Genomic DNA, 20,190 nt, shown 5'->3' with positions numbered 1-20,190 from the left:
CAACAACATATATTTTAGTTCTCAACTATCTAACAGTGTTCTTTTAAAATGAATCTCTCAGGTAAGTGAAAACTACCAGAAGCTCCTAGGAAAACAGTGAACACAGCTTTGCAAAAATTACCAAATTCATTAATGTTGTATGTACTAAACTGAAGACTTTAAATTAGACTACAGTGCCTAATTAGCACAAATTGTGTGGCTATTTATTACTATATGCAATTACTACAATTGCAATGACCTATGTCTGCTAAAATATGCCAATATTTTTCTGCTTGAGAATTTTCTTTCTAAAAAGTCTTTCCTGAGAACAAAGCAGCAAGGATTTGAGGATCAAAAATGTAGTGTTAATTTAGTGGCAGTACTGAGATAATAAACCTGGTCAGCACATATTGATCAGGATGCAGCTAAACTACACACAGCAAATGTTTTCTCACTGAATCAACTATCCAGCAAAAACAATCCCAATGATTATGGAACATTCTCCATCACACACTGTCCCATAGGACACATCAGGCATTTTTAATAAACACATTCCTGTAATTATTATTTTTATTGCAATAATGCTCAAAGGTCCCAACAGCACGCAAACAAGCACCTAGGAAAACACGGGGTGAAATCCTAGCCCCACTAAAGTCAATGGCAAAGTTCCTGTCAACTTCAATGGAGCTAGAATTTCACCCATCGAGCAAAGAGATTAGAAAATGGTCTGAAAATCAGCACAGAAAAAGGTATAATGCAGTCAGTTATATGCAATTTAGTATTATGCAAATCTAAATTATATACATTTGTCAAAATATCATCTATTTTAATTATACAGAAATCCCATATAAGGAAAATGGACTATTACCAGAGTCAAAATCTGGCTATTACTAGAGCCCAGAGTTTGTGATTATACAGGAAAAATGATTTATGTATTACCATGCACAATGCTCGGCTATGGCTGAGTCAGCACTTTCATTAGAAAGTTTCCAGGTTTTAAAGTTTTAAGAGGATTTAACTCACCAGCAAAACTTGGTGTTTAAATTTCTGCCTTGGAATAAATTATTTTTATCTGAAGTCCAGAAATATTGGCTCTCTCATTTTTTAAAATTCCAACAGCAATTTTTAAATTCAGTTCAGAAGCCAATTTTTAAAAAAGCAAATACATATAAAACTGTGATTTTAGAAGTAATACACAGTGTTGCTGGAGCTTTGTTGGTCCCAGGATATCAAAGAGACAAGGAGGTTTGTACAATATATTACCACCCTAGGCCTAACTCCACGGTGGTACCTAGGTGCCTAAATCTCAGTTTAGACACACCACTGAGATCCACAGAACTCATGCCCAGCTGCTACCTAACACTTTAGTAGCCTCAACTCACTCAGCACCTAAGTTTTTAGGGTAAAAGTTTCCTAAGCACCTAACTTTCTGCACACAGCCATCCCGACACAGAGTGAGGTAGCAATCTCCTGTCTAAGCTGTCCAAAGTCAAACTGTCCAGTGTGATCTATGAACTGGGAGAAGACAGGCAGAGGAGAGCCATGTCACCTTTGTGGCCTGATCTAGTGGCTTCTCAGCATGCCTACCGGATTGAGTCTCATTCAAAATCTGACTAGAGGAGGAGGTTGTGGTGCTGCCTACCTCATAACTGTTAGCCCAGTGATTAGAGCAATCACCTGGGATGTAGGAGACAAAAGTTTAATTCCCCCCTCGGCCTCCTGTGTTTCAGGAGGGTGCTCTAACCACTGAGCTATGGAATAATCTGATGCGGGGGAGGCTTCTTCAATCTCTCCTGAAGTTGTCCCACTTTGAATAAATATTTAGGAGGCATGGCGAGGGAGAACGTCTATAGCCTGGTGGTTAAGGCAGACATCTGGGAGGTGGCAGACCCAGGATCCAGTCCTCCTGTTCCAATGACTAAGTATTTATCCACAGTGGAACAGCTTGAATGGGAGAGACTGAGGGAACGACCACATCCCTAGCTCCGTGGTTAGAGCATTCTCCTGAGAGGCGGGACACCTTTATTCAAATTCTCCCACTCTGGTGGGTGAGGGGGAGAAGAAACCGGGGTCTTCCACATCTCAGATGATTTCTCTAACCACTGGGTTATAATGTGGGTGCCTCCTCCTCCTCTGAGCATTTTCTGTGACACGAGGCATGTCCCAATCTCATTCTCACCAGAAACATCTTAGGCACCAAAGCTGCTCAACTTCAGGAGAGGTGTTCCCAGTTATGGTTCCCAAGCAGAAATAGGGGCTTCCCTGCAGCCCTGATTTAGGTGCTTATCTCTGTGAGTGAGGTGGGGTTTTGGACATACACCCCTTGCTATCTTAGGCAGGTACTCACCTAGCATACTGACTTTTGGGGATTGCGTCCTCAGATGCCCATCTCTCCCCAGACATCATATATACAGCCTTGGTGCCCAACTCACGCTTTATGGCTCACCTTGTTGTTCCAGTGATTTTCTAGGCACCTAATAGTTAGGCATTGTGATGCTCAGTGTTGCAACACCTAGTCCCATTGTAGATCTGGGCATTAGCAACTAGCTTTCTTTTATTAATTATTAACAGGATTGTTGACCATACAAATTATCTTCTTACCTATGAAGTTAAGGAGAGAATGTCAGATATATATGAAAAGGGAAAACAGCTGAGTCCAGACAATATAGGTTATAATGGCCTGATGTAAAGCCTACTGAAGTCAGTTGAAAGATTATTGGTTTTTAATGGGCTTTGGATCTGGTCTCTAGTTAAAAGTAAATACATATACTGATATACAAAAAAAACCAACAACAAATCATTGATATAAAACTTTAAATCAGTTCGTCCCACTTGCCCCATCTATTCTCAAGTGATTCGGCTGCTAAACCTTGTACTGGCAGTAATTCCATTTTTGTTAACTCTTTTGTTATTGTCTGTGGTGGGTATTTGTTTTTGCAAAACAGTCTTAGATATTACATTTTCAGGATAGGTACTATGTGTGTCTATGAGCTAGCATCCAGAACTATTTCATAAAGATGTTTATTTACACACTTAAATGTATGCTGACCTGACAGAGGATCTGAAATAATTTCAGACCCACTCTAAGGGTGAATCTCTGACCCCACTGAAATCAATGGCAAAACTCCCAATGACTTCAAAGGGGCTATGACCCTAAATTTGTACAGCTTTTAAAACTCAGTTTTGGACAGAAATTTCTGCAATTTAAGTCTGATTCCTGCAAATGCAGATAGGTCTGAAAAATGAATTGGTGTAATATGGCTCTAAGCAGATAATTTCCTAAAATCTCTATAGAATTTAAGTGCTCATTATTTTAATATTTTGTTCCTTTGTTCTTTTAGTACAGGCTACATTAACACATGGCTTACAAAACGATTAGGACGACAAATCTTGATCATCCCTCACTCCAATATGTATGTGCTAAAATAGGACCAAGCATTGCAAATTTTCCCATCTGGTGCATGCATTTGTATAATATTTGTTTTAAACAGTTGCTAGCTATCACAACATCACAAGCATTCAAAGAATCTTAAAAAATACAGAAGCATCTTGTCACTCAACCCAATGTTTGATTTGCAGCAGCATGCAGCTAACCTTTGTGTTTCCCCTTTTTCTCCTTTCTTGTGCTGCCAGTTTGACAGCTTGCAGCTGCTGCCTTGGTTTTTTTAGTCGATTTTGGAGCTTGAGCATCTGCTACCACCTTTACATCTTCCTGTTCAGCCTCCTGAACTGCTTGAGAGATTCAGGGCACCCACCAAAAAGAGAAAGAGAGAGGAAAACAAGAGAGAGAATGAAATGAGAACTCTGTGAAGCCACAGAAAAGAATGCAAGTGCAGCAGAGTTTACGGTTTGGCTGACATCTTTGTGCAGAGAGAAAATTAAACTAAACAAGCAATTGCAGAGCTACAATGGAATTTAAATTGGCAGATTTGTTAAGGTTAGGGGTTTTTTTGGTTAACTTGTTTCATCTCCTCCCATTCTTCGCCTTCCTACAATGTATTGGTTGCTATGCATTAGGCCCAAAAAACCACCATAGATGCTACTATGCTGCTGAGCCACTGTGAGCAACACATTTCCCTGTAGTAAAGATCTGTCAGTGCTGATCACTGATCAAGCCCCATAAGCCAGCTCAATAATATAAGATACTGATAACTGTTTCCCCCGCCCTCCATAGTTCTCAGTGCCTTAAGTATACAGCTAACTCCTGCCCTGGCTCCATGTGGCTCCCAGAACCGGCCGATATGTCCCTGCAGCCTCTAGGTACAGGACAGCCAGGGAGGTTCTACGCACTGCCCCTACCCCAAGTGCCAGCTCCGCAGCTCCCTTTGGCCAGGAAATGTGGCCAATAGGATCTGCGAGGCTGGTGCCTGAAGCCCACACTCCTCACCCCCTCTTACACCCTAACCCTCTGCCCTCAGAACCCTCCTGCACCCCAAGCCCCTGATCCCTGGCCCCATCCCAGATCCCTGACCCCCAAGCCAGAGTGTATCTCCCTCGTGCACCTCAACCCGCTGCCCCAGCCCTGAGCCCCCTCCTGCAATCCGAACCCCTCAGCCCCAGCCCAGAGACCCCTCCTGAACCACAAGCCACTCATTTCTGGCCCCACCCTGGAATCTGCACCCTCAGCCGGAGCCTGCACCCTAACCCCCTGCCTTAGCCTGGTGAAAGTGAGGGTGGGGGAGAGCGAGCAATAGAGGGGGGAATGGAGTGAGTGGGGGGGAGGGCCTCAGAGAAGGGGCGGGGCAAGGGTGTTTGGTTTTGTGTGATCAGAAAGTTGGCAACCCCAAGAACAGGTATTCATCAAGTGACCCATCCCACTGCCCATTCCCAACTTCTGTCAAACAGAGGCTAGGGACACTTCAGAGACACTTTACATCTGCAGAGGATCTGGCCCTAGAGCTGCATAGAATCCACCTCGCAGGACATGTATCCCATACCATGCCACCTTTTTTTTTTTTTTTTAAGGTGCAGATATGCCATTATTATGCATTCACCTGCACCAGAAACAAACAAAAAAATTCTTTCAGGAAAAAAAGCTACATATGGCAAGGAATCTAGAGGAAAGAACTGGCTTACTCACAAGATCATTTAAATATCATTGGCAAAGCCCAGAAGCTCAGTAAACAGATCAGGCCCAAGGATACTTGTGGTTCAGTAGTCTCTATAATAGAAGATGTAAACCAGTGGTTCTCAACCTGATTGGCTTGCAGCCAATCAACACATAGCTGTGGCCCATGTGGCATCCTCAGAGCCATACAGCTAGTATATATATTGTGTGGCTGCAGCTCACATAACACATAGAGAGCTGCATATGTAGCCCACAATGGTAAATAGGTTGAGAACCACTGATGTAAACACTCTCCAATTTCACGAGTTATGGGACAAGTCCACTATGGACCAAATCCTGGATTCCTAATACATATGAGTAGTTCTACTGACTTCAGTGAGAATCCTCACATGAGTAAGGCAAAATGAGCACCAAACCTGTATAAAAATCATTTGCAAACTCACATCTCCTCTTCTGCAACAAACGAGTCTATAAATAGTCTTAAATTTACAACACACTGTGGGTTCTCTTTCTTTTACTAGAGAGACCTTTGTTAACACACTTGTACATAACAGATGCATGAAATCTGCAGAAGTCAGATGATGATCAGATAAGGTAATCAGACAGCAAATGTGAAAAATCGGGATGGGAGTGGGGAGTAATAGGAGCCTATATAAGAAAAAGACCCCAAAATTGGGACAGTCCCTATAAAATCGGGACATCTGGTCACCCTATAATCAGATGGGCCAATGGGCTGTTTTACTCCAACTCCTCATTCCACTTACAGTCTTTAGCAAATGACTAATACTAGTCACAAGCTCATTGGCTGCAATCCCTTTGCAAAGCATTACCGAACACTGTGGATAATGCATGAGACAGAACAGAGGCAGCAACCACTCCATCCTGCAAGGAGGATGGCAAGATTAATGTGAAAGGCAGCGCATTAGGCTCTGTTTCTCCAGTCATGAAGGCCTCTGACTAACCAGGGCAGCAAAGAGCCCCTGCTGTGAATAAACTTTAAAACAGTTGAATTTACATACCCAGTAATTCTGTTCTATATTTGCAACTGTCTCTCTCCTTTTTTAAATTAGTGTTTTTTTTTTTCTGGTTTTGTTTCTTTCATGATCCTGATAATCTAGTTTGTAGAATTCAGTATTTTCCTAACAAGTGAGTAAATGACCTACATTCAATGACTAGCTAGGTCTCTACAGCCATTCTAATACTTTGTTTAATATGCCTATTCATTCAGATCAAACATCATTGAAGGAGTCTAAAATGTGGCTTAATCAAAATGGGATGGAATGTTCTGCTATTACTAACTGAAAAATTAAAAAAACAAACTTTTTAGGAACAACTACTTGCCATCATGTGAGCTATCCTTTGACCTAACTAACCCGAAGTTAAATAATTATTAGTGTGGATTGCAGCTGCATGAATTACTTTGAAAAGTTGGCACATATATTTCAGCAGTAAATGCCTGATTATTCACACAGAGGTGTGACCTCCTCAAGGAAGGATTTGAAAGATTTCCACCATTTTATGCTCAAGGCCATGGAGCACTCAAGTTTAGTTGCCATCGTGAATACACATCATCAGAATGGACCTGATAAAGATGGGACAATCAAGTGCAAGTGGTGAAGATAATAAAATGAGATTTAAAGGCACACCAATACCCAGTAGCAACAACTGGATAATTGAAACAATACCACGTATGTTTACTATCTCAATTGAAACTAATCAACACACACAATGTAGTGAATATTGAATACCCACAGAGAACTCTTCTGGATCAGTGCACGGAGTTAAGAAAAAGCTTGTAAAGATTATTTGAAAAATGAATACATTTGAAGACTTTGCAATTTGCTCGAATAAACAGCACAAACGGGAAAAGAGGCTAAACAGCTAGATACATAATTCACTGCAAATTATTCACTCAGCTTTACCAGGCAACCATTCGATCCATTTATCAAAGTTCTCACACTTCTCATTTCATGACAAGTGAAACTAGAATGAGTACCGAGCAAAGAAAATTAAGAAACAGTTTAATAAATGCACTCGCTTTTGCCTAATTGTTGGATCTGCTTTCACATATCTCCATAAAAATGGCTTGGCACCTTTCTTTGTAATTTCTTGGCTCTTGAGAATGTTACTATTTATTTGGACAGTGATCCACTATAATTTTATCTGATCCATTTTAAAATTGTTCCAACATAGCCTATACTATAACTTTTTAAGTAGTTTACAAGGCATGGGATGTTCCTAGAGTTACATGAACTCTCTAGTGCAGTAAAAATGGGTAAAAATGTTAAATTTCATTGAAAAAATCAGCAATTTTCACCTGTTCTGTAGAAGGCCTGTAAAACTGAATCACTGAAGTGATGCCCAAAGATCCCAGTTAGGATTAGGGTCCCAGTTTCCAGGTGCTGTTCAAACACTTGGCAAGACATAGTCTCTTCCCCAAAAAATTACAGTCTAAGACCCCTGCAACTGGTAGTGAGCAGGCAGATTGCTGTGCCTGCACAGAATACCACTGAATTCAATAGGGCTTCATGTGGGGAAAAACTACTATTTAAATTGCTGCAGGAGTTTCTCTTTAGTGATTCAAAATAGCACAGCTCCTCATAAACTGAGTATAACTCCTTGTAGAAATGCCCCAATATGTCATGCACAAGGATCAAAACTATGTCTATTTTGCAGATAATGCCAGATTTAACTCCACTGCAATTTGAGATATCCTATTTTTAAACACAAATATTACTTGAAGCCCAGAAATCTACATTGGATTGTTCAGTCAAATACGTCCTCAAAGCTACAATGTAGGAACCCAATTGTGTGATGCAATCCATGTGGGTGTATTTCTGCGCTTGAGCAGATCATAGTGTAGGAGCCCAGGAAGTTAAAATCGCAGGAGCAGCTCTTAGGGTATGTCTATGCTGCAATTAAACACCTGCGGCTGACTCATGTCAGCTGACTCAGGCTTACTGGGCTCAGGATGAGCCCCCTCCCTCACTCCGAACCCCTCAGCCCAAGCCCAGAGACCCCTTCTGAACCACAAGCCACTCATTTCTGGCCCCACCCTGGAATCTGCATCCCCAATTCCCACAGAGTTCAGAAGAACCTGAGAAAACTGTCTGTGAACATAGGAGTGAGGGTGCAACGCTACAAGGTAGGCATTATTGGTTGGCATTATTAAGGATTGGTGCATCTTGTAGTTCCAGGATTTACTTGTTTAGGGCATGATTACCACAGAACCATAGAACTGGAAGAGACCTCAAGAGGTCATCTAGTCCAGTTCCCTGCACTTGTGGCAGGACTAAGCATTACATAGACAATTCCTGAAAGGTGTTTGTCTAACCTGTTGTCATGGTTTTTCCCCCCACTTTGAATTTTAGAGTACAAATGTAGGGGACCTGCATGGACCCTTCTAAGCTTAATTCCTAGCTTAGATCTGGTAACGCTCCCACCAGCCAGAAGTTAGCATCCAGCACACTTTCTGTTCCCCAAAAACTTTCCCTGGGGAACCCAAGACCCAAACCCCTTGGGTCTTAAAACAAGGAGAAATTAACCATTCCCTTTCTTTTCCCCCCTGACTCTCCGCTCCCTGGGTTGCCTTGAGAGGCTTACACAGATCCAAACTCCTTGGATCTTAAAACAAAGAGGAATTAACCATCCCCCTCCTTTTCCCCCCACCAATCCCTGGTGAGTTCAGACTCAATCCCTTGGATTCTAAAACAAGGAAAAATCAATCAGGTTCTTAAAAAGAAAGCTTTTAATTAAAGAAAGAAAAGGTAAAAATTATCTCCGTAAAATCAGGATGGAAAATGCTTTATAGGGTACTCAGATTCATATAGACTAGACGGACTCCCCCCCTAGCCTTAGATTCAAAGTTACAGCAAACAGAGGTAAAAATCCTTCCAGCAAAAACACCATTTACAAGTTGAGGAAACAAACATAAGACTAATCCGCCTTGCCTGGCTATTACTTACTATTTTGAAACATGAAAGACTGATTCAGAATGATTGGGAAAGTCTGGGTGTACGTTTGGTCCCTCTTAGCCCCAAGAGCGAACAACGAACAACACAAAAAGCACAAACAAAGACTTCCCTCCACCAAGATTTGAAAGTATCTTGTCCCCCTATTGGTCCTCTGGTCAGGTGTCAGCCAGGTTTACTGAGCTTCTTAACCCTTTACCATCTGTTTATGACACCTGCTCTTAAAAATCTCCAATGACAGAGATTCCACAACCTCCCTAGGCAATTTACTCCAGTGCTTAACCACTCTAACAGTTAGGAAGCTTTTCCCAATGTACAACCTAAACCTCCCTTGCTGCAATTTAAGTCCATTGATTCTTGTCCTATCCCTCAGAGGTTAAGAAAAACAATTCCCCACCCCCCCTCCTTGTAACAATCCTTTATACGTTTTTATACACTGCCCTTAGTCATGGATAGAGTCTTATTCTGGGAGTAGTCCCATTAACTGTCACAGAAAAAAGTCTAAATAGTATTTGTGCATGTTCATCAATTTAAATGGAACTATTCATGGAGTAACTTACAACTCATTGCAAGGGTAAAAGACTCATGCCCTCAAGCAGGTTTCTAATCCTAGATTTTTAAGGTCAGAAAGAATCATTATGATTATCCAGTCTGATCGTCTGCATAACACAGCACACTGAACCTCAACCAGTAATTTCTATTCCAAGCTGGTAAGTTTTGGGAGAGCTATAATATATGTTTTAGAAAGATAATCAGTCTTGATTTAAAGACATCAAGTGTCAAAGAATCCACCACATTCCTTAGGTAAGTTGTTCTAACGGTTAATTACCACCTCTCATTAAAAATGTGCATCTTATTTCTAGTCTGAATTTGTCTTCTAACACATTTATCTTCCAACTACTGGATCTTGTTGTGCCCTTTTCTGCTACCTTAAAGACCTATGTGCTATCAGGAATCTCTTCCCCCTGTAAGTACTTGCCCTTTTAGCATCATGACTGACTATTTTACCATTCTTATCTAGCACTAGACCTATGCCATTGTTAGGATTCTGTTTGTTCCTGATATATTTAAAGAATTAATTCCTATAATCCTTAAACCTACTGGTCATAGATCTTTTTATTGCTACCATTAGCTTCCCTTACTAATTGCCTGTATTTCCTAACTGTTACTTTGTACTCACTGCTATCAACCTCCCCATTTTTACATGTGTTAAGTATTGGGTTTTTTAACTAGAGGAATTAGAAATGCTCACTTATGAAAACAAATCCGATATACCTGGTATTACTGAAACCTGGTGGGATGAGTCACATGACTGGAATGTTAAAACCACTGTTAAATACTCTATTTAGAAAAGAAAAAGTGGGCAGAAAGGGATCAGGGATGGCATTCTATGGCTCTGTCTACACCTGGAGCTAGGAGTGTGATTCCCAGCTTGCACAGACATACTCTCACCAGCTTTCATTGAGCTAGCAGGCCAATGATAGCAGTGTAACTGGTGTAGCACAGACAGCGGCGAGTGGCAGCTTGGGTTAGTCGTGCTGAGTACAAACCCATCTGAACCCAAGGGTATGAACTCAGCCCAGCTAGCCCGTGCCGCTATTCACAGCTGCCCATGTTCTCTGTCTAAACTCCTATTTTCTAGTGCACTAGCTTGCTTGAGAGCTAGAGCAAATATGTCTATGTGAGTTGGTAATCGTACCCCCAGCTCCAAGTGTAGACATACCCTGTATCTAAGATACTGTTCCTTTAGCGTTATTGACAATTTAGAAAAAACAGACCTGGAATGCTTATGGATCAATGTACTAACTAGTAAATCACAAGATGGGGCACTGGGAGGTTTTCTGTTACATATCAAGTCAGACAAGAGAGCAGAATGAGCAACTCTTCAAACATCTATCTACAATCTGTTGGTTTTTTTAAAAAACTGAATTAGCACAGGGGATTTCAATGTTGGGGACATATGCTTGAGGTCTCATGCTGTCATTTATAAGACACCCGTGAAGTTTCTAAAAATTATGATCTTCTAACACAAAATTCTCCCACGCCTCATTAAGAGATAAGGCAGCACTCCAAGTATCAAGAGTATGATCTAATGCAGAGAACATATTCCCTGCTTTCTCCCCAAAAAGAACAAACACCTCGGAGTGAAGTCAATAGAAAACTGGATTCAAACCATTAATTTTGCTGAACATGCACAAATGTTTTTAAAATGAATGATTAAATGATGTCACCTTAAAATTTGACAGTTTGCCATTCAGTGGAAAACGCTCTCTCTCTCATCGTTTATCGTACCAGAACAGAATGACACGTCAAATTTAACAATCCAGAGTTATGACTTGTGATCAGAAATCTGTTGGCACAAAATACAGACATTTAGCCCTGATGCCAAATGTCAAAGAGAAAGTATGCAGTGTTGCTGTAGACGTGTTGGTCCCTGGATATTAGTGAGAGAAGGTTGGTGAGGTAATATCTATTAGTGGAAAGCCCCATCCCACCCCAGCTGTCTTTCTCCCCACCCCTTCCCTTTCCCCCCATGACTGCAGGGGTATGTGCTAACTACTGCTAAACAATCTGTTCCACCTTGTATTTAGCTGTGACACTCTCTGTACCTTTCCTAGACCAGAAGAGCTCTGTGTAAGCTCAAAAGCTTTTCTCTTTCACCAACAGAAACTGGTCCAATAAAAAAATATTACTTCACCCACATCGTTTCCCTAATATCCTGGGACTGACACAGATATAACAACACTGCATACAACGAAAGAGAAAGTAATTCTGCAATCCTGTACATGGTTAATCTAAACTTCTAAATCAAAAGTTGTTGCGAAGTTACTTGAAGGAGAGTTTTATTCTGTTTTTAATTGAAAACATTTTAATTTCAAACATATAAAAGCCACATCTGTAAAGAAGTAACATTAATAAAAGCAGACTTTGCCTTGTTCAGATTATAGCCTCTCTCAAAACTGTGAAAAAAGGAATTTGTCCAAGTGGAAATTCACCATTTTCACAGGAAAAAAATGATTCCTTCTTGTCTATGAAAATTGCCTTTATATTTGCAGAAAATTTAAGGGAACAGTAGAAAAGGTCAGTTCTTTATAATTCTGTGAAAGAATTATTCTGCATCAGCATAAGCCTCTTTACTTAGTTAACACAAATTTGGGATCAACTAAATATGTTTTAAATCACAACTGTTGCTCTACATTTCTGTGTACAGACCTCCAGTCCTGTACCTGTGGCAAATTCATATTGGCATCAGTAGATGCAGGACTGAGCTCAGCTTGATAGTTACAAAAATAAATGAATGTATTTACCATGTTTCAGTAAATCCTATATTAAAAAATCAATTATTGCAATAAAGGCAAATATTGTATGTATGTACATATGAACTTTTTGTCTATCTTCCCACTTTACTTAAACCAGTGGCAATATTCCAGGAACACACATCAGATATTTGCAATACTTTAAAACAGCCTGAAAAGAAGAGTGTGCATCGAGGAATTTTGCTATCACACATTTGTAGGGGCTCATGCTTTTGTCCAATTCTGTAGAAAATTTGTAGCAATATGTGATGTGGAGATACGTGAAAATAAGCCAGTAGATGTGACCTAGATGTTCCAGAATGATAAGCATGATTTAGGAAGTAAACATTTTAAACTAACCACTAACAATATGCCGTACAAGGATATTAAGTGGAAACAAACAAGGAGAGGGAAAAAAGTAGTAAATAAATGGCCTTTTCTGGGCAGAAATTATTCTTATGAATTATGTTATTTTAATTATATACATTTTCTTCTATAATGATGAAAACAAAGAGAAAACAGTACCGCTGAAAATTATTAAGCAGTTATTTATAATGATGAATGATGGAATTTTTATCTGATTATTTGGGACACATCAGGATTATTCACAAGATGAAAGGCCTGATTCAAAGCCCACTGAAGTCAACAAAAAAAATCCCATTGACATGAATAGTATATGGATCAGGCCCAAAATGATCTGTTTGTCTGCCCAGAATTTAAACTACTTTTAAAACTTGATATTAGTATCAAAAGGGCATTGACCTGTCATTATACTCATCTTTTGTATCAATATTTTCTATTCCCTCATCTATTTTCCCTTAGACACATCTTCAAAATCTCACCAAGAACCTGTTTGTTTATATGTCTTCTGATTGCCCTACACACACACACACACACACGAACCGATTCCATCAAATACATCTACAATGTTTTGAAACAAAAGGTAACATTGTAATTTCTTCCAAAGAGTAGTAGAAAACAAAACTCCTCTTTCATACAAGGGTCCCATTTGTAGATCATTAGTCTACAAGTACTGTTGTTAAATATAAGCTTTATATTTCAGTAATAGTTTTAAGATCTGTACTAGGGCCAGATGGATCTGAAATGGTCCATCCACAATGGCTATCTAATGCAGAAATAACGCAGTTGCTAGACTGTTAGAAGTAGAAGCTCAACTCAGTACTCAAGGGGAAAAGGTTCTATCAGTGTTGTTATTGTTCCTTACTAATTGTTTAGCTCAATTCAGTCACTTTATGGACTGGCACATTGATGTTAGAAGCCCTCACTTTACCTGAAGTTTTCCTTTTCCTGACAATTATTGTTGCTTTCTGAAGTTATTCTATAGTATTAAATGGCACCAATGCTAATATGGTAATTGAATGAAAGATGAAAAACATGTAATTCTATATGGGATTACAGATAGGCTCAGGGACACACCACCTTTCAGTCCTATGCCAAAAGTCACTGGAAACTGAAAAATAATTACCAGCTACTGAGTGTTTGGTGACATATGCAAATTGAGTTTTATAATCACAGTGCATTTCCTGAATGGAGAGGTGTCATCACCCATGTCACTAAGGGTACTAATGGCGATTCTCACTGGCAGTTTTAACACACACCAAGAAATGAATGGGCATAACAAACTGGCCTCTCACCTCCATGTTAAGAGTTTAACCATATCATTTTGTTAATATCTAGGGAAGTCTACATGGCTGCAAGCAATGCTCTTTTCCATTCTATGGGTAAAGACTTTCAGAGCTGTCATCCAGCACCTTTCACCAGCACTAGATTCACTCATATTATACTGTATTTAATTAAAAAAAAAAAAACAAACACAACCCTAACCCTTGGGCTGCTCTATCTTATGCTGATGGTTACATTAGCTCCAACTCCAGAATCTACAGATGCAAAAGTAAAGTCACCTTTGTCCCTCTCTCTCAGTCCAGCCCCTAACTGGGACCAGAGTCTCAGATCTACTATCACCTTCCTTAGACTCCATCCCGAATGTAACAAGACATTCCTGCAAAAAATGTAGGAATGGAAGGGAACTTGATAGATCATCAAGTCCAGTCCCCTACACTGAGGCAGGACTAAATATTATCTAGACCAGCCCTGACAAGTGTTTCTCTATCTTGTTCTTAAAAACCTCCAACAATGGAGATTCCACAATCTGCCTCGGCAATTTGTTCCAGTGCTTAACTACCCTTACTGTGAGGAAGTTTTTCCTAAAGTCTAATCTAAATCTCCCTTGCTGCAATTAAAGTCCCTTACTTCTTGTCCTGTCCTCAGTGGATAAGGAGAACAATTTATCACCGACCCCTTTATAACAACCTTTATGTAAAAGTAATGTACTTTTACATTATCATGTAGTCCCCCGACCCAGCCTTCCCTTCTCTAGAATAAACCAACCCACTTTTTTCAATCTTTCCTCGTAGGTCCTGTTTTCTACACCTTTAATCATTTTGGCTGCTCTCCTCTGGGCTTTCTCCAATTTGCCCACATCTTTCCCAGACTAGACACAGTACTCCAGTTGAGACCTTTTAAGTGCTGAGTAGAGAAAAAGAATTACTTCTTGTATCTTGCTCACAACACTCCTGCTAATCCATTCCAGAATGATGTTTACTTTTTTTTGCAACAGTGTTACATTGTCGACTCATTACATTTGAGATCCACTATAACCCCAGTTCCTTTTCTGCAACACTCCTTCCTAAGCAATCATTTCCCATTTTGTACTGGTGTAACCGATTATGCTTTCCTGAGTGTGGTACTCCGCATCTTAAGGCCATGTCTACACTTACAAGCTTACAGGGGCACAGCTATACAGATACAGCTGCGCCACTGTAAGAGCGGTCGTGTTGCCACATTATGCCAACAGGAGAGAGCTCTCTCATTGACATAATGAAACCAGCTCAATGAGCTATGTCAACAGGAGAGCATCTCCCACCAACATAGCGCTGTGAACACAAGCACTTTTGCCGGCAAAATTTATGGCACTCGGGGTGGGGGAAAGGTTCACACTCCAAGTGACAAAAGTTTTCCTGACATAAGCGCTACTGTAGACATGGCCTTAGAGAAACAAGGTGGATGAGGTAGTATCTTTTATTGGACCCACTTCTATTGGTGAGAGAAACAAGCTTTCAAGCCACACAGAGCTCCTCTTCAGGTCTGGGAAAGGAACTCCCAGCAAAATGTGAGATGGAACAGATTGTTTAGCATGAGTAGTTAGCACATATTGTAAGGTACCATTCAAGAAACAGCGTAGAGTGGCCAATTAACAACTCTGCAATCATAGGATAAAAAGACAGAGTTAGTGGGTTACAGATTGTTGCAACGAGCCATAAATCCAGTGTCTCTGTTCAGTTCATGATTTTTGGCGTCTAGCAGAGCAATGAATTTAAGCTCCCAGGCTCATCTTTGGAAAGTATTGTGCAAGGTTTCCTTTGAGGATGAGGACTGATAGGTCAAATTAGTCCTTACTAAATTTCATCCTATTGATTTCAGACCATACCTCCAGTTCGTCAAGATGATTTTGAATTCTAATCCTTTCCTCCAAAGTGTTTGCCACTGCTTCCAGCTTGGTGTTGTCCGCAAACTTTATAAGTATATTTTCTATGCCATTATCCAAATCATTTATGAAGATATTGAATAAAACTGTATACAGGACAGATCTCTGCAGAACCTCACTCAATATGAACATCCAGCATGACTACTTTGAGTATGGTTTTCCAATTGGTTTTGCACCCAAGGTTTGCGTAGGCTATATTTCCCTACTTTGCTTATAAGAAGATCATGTGGGACTTACTAAAGTTGAGATGTATCACATCTACTGCTCCCACTTACCCACAAAGTTTGTTACACTATCAAAAGGAGGACATTAGGTTGGTTTGACATGATTTGTTCTTGACAAATCCATATTGACAGTTCCTGATCACCTTATTATCATCTAGGTGTTTACAAACTGACTGATTGATTATTTGGTCCATGATCTTTCTGGGTACCGGTTAAGATGACTGGTCTATAATTCTCTGGGTTGTCCCTATTCTCCTTTTTATATATGTTTACTATATTTGCCCTTTTCCAGTCCGCTGGGGCCTCTGGTCCTCCACGAGCTTTCAAAGATAAACACTAATGGTTCAGAGATCTCTTCAGCCAGTTCCTTAAGTATACAGTAAGTATTTTAACAGGCACTGCTAAACTGAAGACATGTAACTTATCTAAGTAATTCTTAATTTATTCTTTCCCTATTTTAGTTTAAGATTATAGATTAAGCTTGGATTAGCAGTAATCATTCTGCAGGGATGCAGAATTCCAACACCAGCTAAGGATTGTCTATAAAAGGAAACTGCACAGCTATAGCAGAAGAAGATATTCTACTATAGCTATTCCTGAATAGCTCCTTGTATGAACGCTATTCTGGAACAAAAGTAACTTTACTCTGCAATAAAGATTTGTTTATTCCAGAATAAAGTGGTGACGGGGGAGCTATTCTGGAATAGCCATAGCTGAATAATTATTCCACTACAGCTATGCTGTCAATTTCCCAGTATAGACAAGCTCCAATATGGTGGGAAGAAGGAATCGTGTTATCCTGTTCCTGACCTCGCATTATATATACACACCTCATAATTTAATCATCCACTTCCACCAGCGGCAGCCTTATTTTACCCATCAAATTAAACAAGCATTCGTGCATTATGCCTTCCTATAGCTTAGACAGGAATTTTACAAGAAAAAAAATGTGGGGTGGTAGATGTGGAGACATCGTCTTTATTCAGTGCTTGCTACATAGGAATGAATCTCACACACCCACTCATACATCCAGTACGGTTTATGCACTAAGATTCCAGTTCCCACAAAGAGTCATTTTAAAGCACACCCATAACAGAAACAAGTGAATGGGGAAGAGTAGAACAGTTCTTCAGATACAGCCCAGCTGTCTCATGCATCCAACACTCCCACATACCAACGTTTTCATTGCAGATGAATACTGCAGTTAAAAATGGCCATTGAAACCCAAATATGCCCCACACAGCAGCTGAATCTTGACACCACCAACCACACTCCTGAAGAAAAATACAACAAAAAAGAACACTTCTGTAGTTCTCACAGTGTTTTCAAGAATAATATTCCTGAGAGAGGATTTTACAAAGGAACAAACCACTTTATTCGGTAATGAGATGCTGTTAAGTTGAGGCTTCTGATAAATGCGCAAACAGTTTATTACCTGGAGAGTTATCCCCAGAAGTTTACAATCCAAAGGCTGAATGTGAGAAAATATAGCTATCTATTATTAATGCATTTTCAGGACTATGCTATTCTGCCCATCTTATTTACTTGTACTATGTGAGATGTAAAAAGAACCTCATTTAATGGTTTACATGGCATTGTAAAATATAGTGTCTTGCTTCTTTTTCAGGGTTTGAAAGTCTGTGCTGTCCATTGCCATCCTGTGGTGGCAGGGTTGGAGAGAGAATTTAAAATAAAGTAATTTGAGGCTAAGTGAATAATTGTTCCAAGGAATGACCTGAGTGGAAAAACTTTGATGTGATGTGATATGAAGGGCCAAATTCTGCCTTAACTAACACCCCAGGCAACCTCACTGATGTCAGAAGGGTTGCCTAGGGTGCAAGCACTTGCAGGATTTAGCGTAGTATAAATAAGGATTTCACTACTGTTTGTGAGATGATGTCTGGTTTCTCTGGGCTGTAGCTGACTTGAAATCCTTGTTATTTAAGTTTACAATAAAGGCGGCTTAGAAGGTAATTGCTGTTGTGTATCATAAAATAACATTTCATAGGACAGGGTTTTGCACCTCTGATTAGCTGTTACGATGATGAAAATTTCCTTTTACTTTTTATCTCCTGTAGCTAACTACTAAAGAAAACATTTTCATAAAATTCTGTACAATATCAACTTCCTCGACAGCATGGGGAAAAAATTAGTCTTTCTTTTGATATGTTTTTCTCTCTGATTAGGAGAGAAAATAATGTGCTTTTTTCCCTTCATCTAAAATCAGATCTATTGCTTGAACATCTTTCAGAAGCATAGTTAAAAGAGGTTTACTATTCAAAAACCCTTATTCATAGTTGATGCATTATGGAACTTCTATGAATAAAGTCCACAGAAAAGGAAAAAAAACATTCACTCACAATTTGTGAGTAGCATGGATACCTGCATTTCATGTAGCCCCTCAGAGTATTATGGTACACTACCATATTTTATCTTTGTACAAAACATTCAACAACCTCCTTTCACATACTGAAATCAGATTTAAAGGGAGAATGTAAAGTATGGAGATTACAGTTTATTAAATGGAGGGCAGGAACTCAAGCAAGGATAACATCATACTGAAAGTTTCCCCTGTCAAAAAAGCTCATTTTAAAGTTATGACAGTGGTTACTTTGGAATTCTGCATAGTTATTATCATTTTCATCCCCAAACACAGCTGAACTAAGCTTTCAGGTATTCATTTAAAAGATTACATTCTTGATCCCACGTTCTCTTCATTTTTCAACAAAACAACAGGACTAGGGTGACCAGATGTCCTGATTTTATAGGGACAGTCCCGATTTTTGGGTCTTTTTCTTATATAGGCTTCTATTACCCCCCATCCCCTATCGTGATTTTTCACACTTGCTGTCTTGTCACCTTAAACAGGACTTCTAGCAGTAAACATGCACTCTATAGACTATGTCAATATACCATGAAAAATGGTGCTGCTGTTGCTGTTAAGATACGATTCAACCAGCGGCGCCTGTTCCTCTGAATGTTTCATTCTTCGTGTTCTTGTGCGGCTGTCTACATTGGACTGAACCATTAGTGGCTCCTGGCGTTTTTTTTTCTGCTTCTGTTCTAGCAATGCTCGCTGGGGGAAATACAAAGAAAAGTACTTTACTATTAGAATAAATGCCACTTTTCTAGGGGAGTCTGTGTACACACAGCTTCTGTTCTGCAAACTGTGCTTAACTGAATGTTATTTGATTTCATACTGTAGAATTTCCAGTAAATCACAACTGATATCCTTACATCTTCTGCAATGGCAGTCCACCTTGTATGCTATTTTCAAGTGCCAAGAACACAGTCTAATAGGACATTGGGATGCCAGACCATAGAAAACCTTTCTAAAACTCTACTCAAAATACCAAACAGGTCAAATAGATGTTTCTGAGCAGTCTACTGGCTGTCAGAGCTGAGTAAAAAACAACAACATCTTTTGGGAAGCCAACAATGTGGGAGCACTGTGGATTAATACGATAGCCACAGCATGAGGCATGAAAACTCTGATTTATGTTTATGTAAATCAAGAAAAGAATCTGTAAACTAGAATCAAGTGACAAGACTGGACACAAGCCCAGTGTAACAATGATACATGCTGAATTTTAATTACACACCCTATTTTCAATTCTCATTTACACCAGGTGAAAAGCAAGTATTAACTGCTAGAAGGCAGACGATGTCTTTAAGATTACATAAGTCTCTCCCTCCAGATGTTTCTAAGTTCAGAATGTGATAGAAGCTGTGATAAATGATGGGGGGATAGCTCCCTTTTATGGACACCCAGCCAGTCAGTAGCTACAGAATCCTCCTTAGCAGCTGTACACTAATTGCCTTAACTGTAAAGGGTTAAGAGAAGCTTAACCTGAGTTGGCACCTGACCAGGGAACCAATAGGGAGGCTGTACCCTTTCAAACCAGAAAAACTGCTGGGTGTGTTCGTGTGTGTGGGGTGGGGGCATTTCTTTGTCTCTGGGGCTGGAGAGAGGGGAAGGCAGCAACAAGCTGTAAGCTTTAAGCCAGGTATGGGAAATCATCAGCATCATACCTAGAAATTCCTCATTTGGAATCTGAGATATGTAAGTTGCCAAGGAAAAGTTAAG

The 20,190-nt window shown here is 39.9% G+C and overlaps 1 protein-coding gene across 5 annotated transcripts in view; it reads right to left on the bottom strand.

Annotated features, from left to right (window-relative positions):
* The window catches only part of TUB (TUB bipartite transcription factor), a 278,494-nt gene that overhangs the window by 35,701 nt on the left and 222,603 nt on the right, over positions 1–20,190 (bottom strand). For 3 of the 5 annotated variants that reach the window (XM_050954555.1, XM_050954558.1, XM_050954557.1), the window contains exons 3-4: positions 19,017–19,179; positions 3,574–3,711 (exon numbers count right to left, since the gene is read on the bottom strand). In XM_050954555.1, the coding sequence (XP_050810512.1) occupies positions 3,574–3,711; positions 19,017–19,179 (301 nt within the window). The remainder of the gene's footprint in view (positions 1–3,573; positions 3,712–19,016; positions 19,180–20,190) is intronic. The other 2 variants (XM_050954556.1, XM_050954559.1) reach the window with 1 other exon arrangement.

Source organism: Gopherus flavomarginatus, chromosome 5, assembly GCF_025201925.1.
Source record: "Gopherus flavomarginatus isolate rGopFla2 chromosome 5, rGopFla2.mat.asm, whole genome shotgun sequence".
Classification (NCBI taxonomy): domain Eukaryota; kingdom Metazoa; phylum Chordata; order Testudines; family Testudinidae; genus Gopherus; species Gopherus flavomarginatus.
Note: the sequence above shows the minus strand (reverse complement) of the source record. Positions and strands in the feature narration are given on the sequence as shown.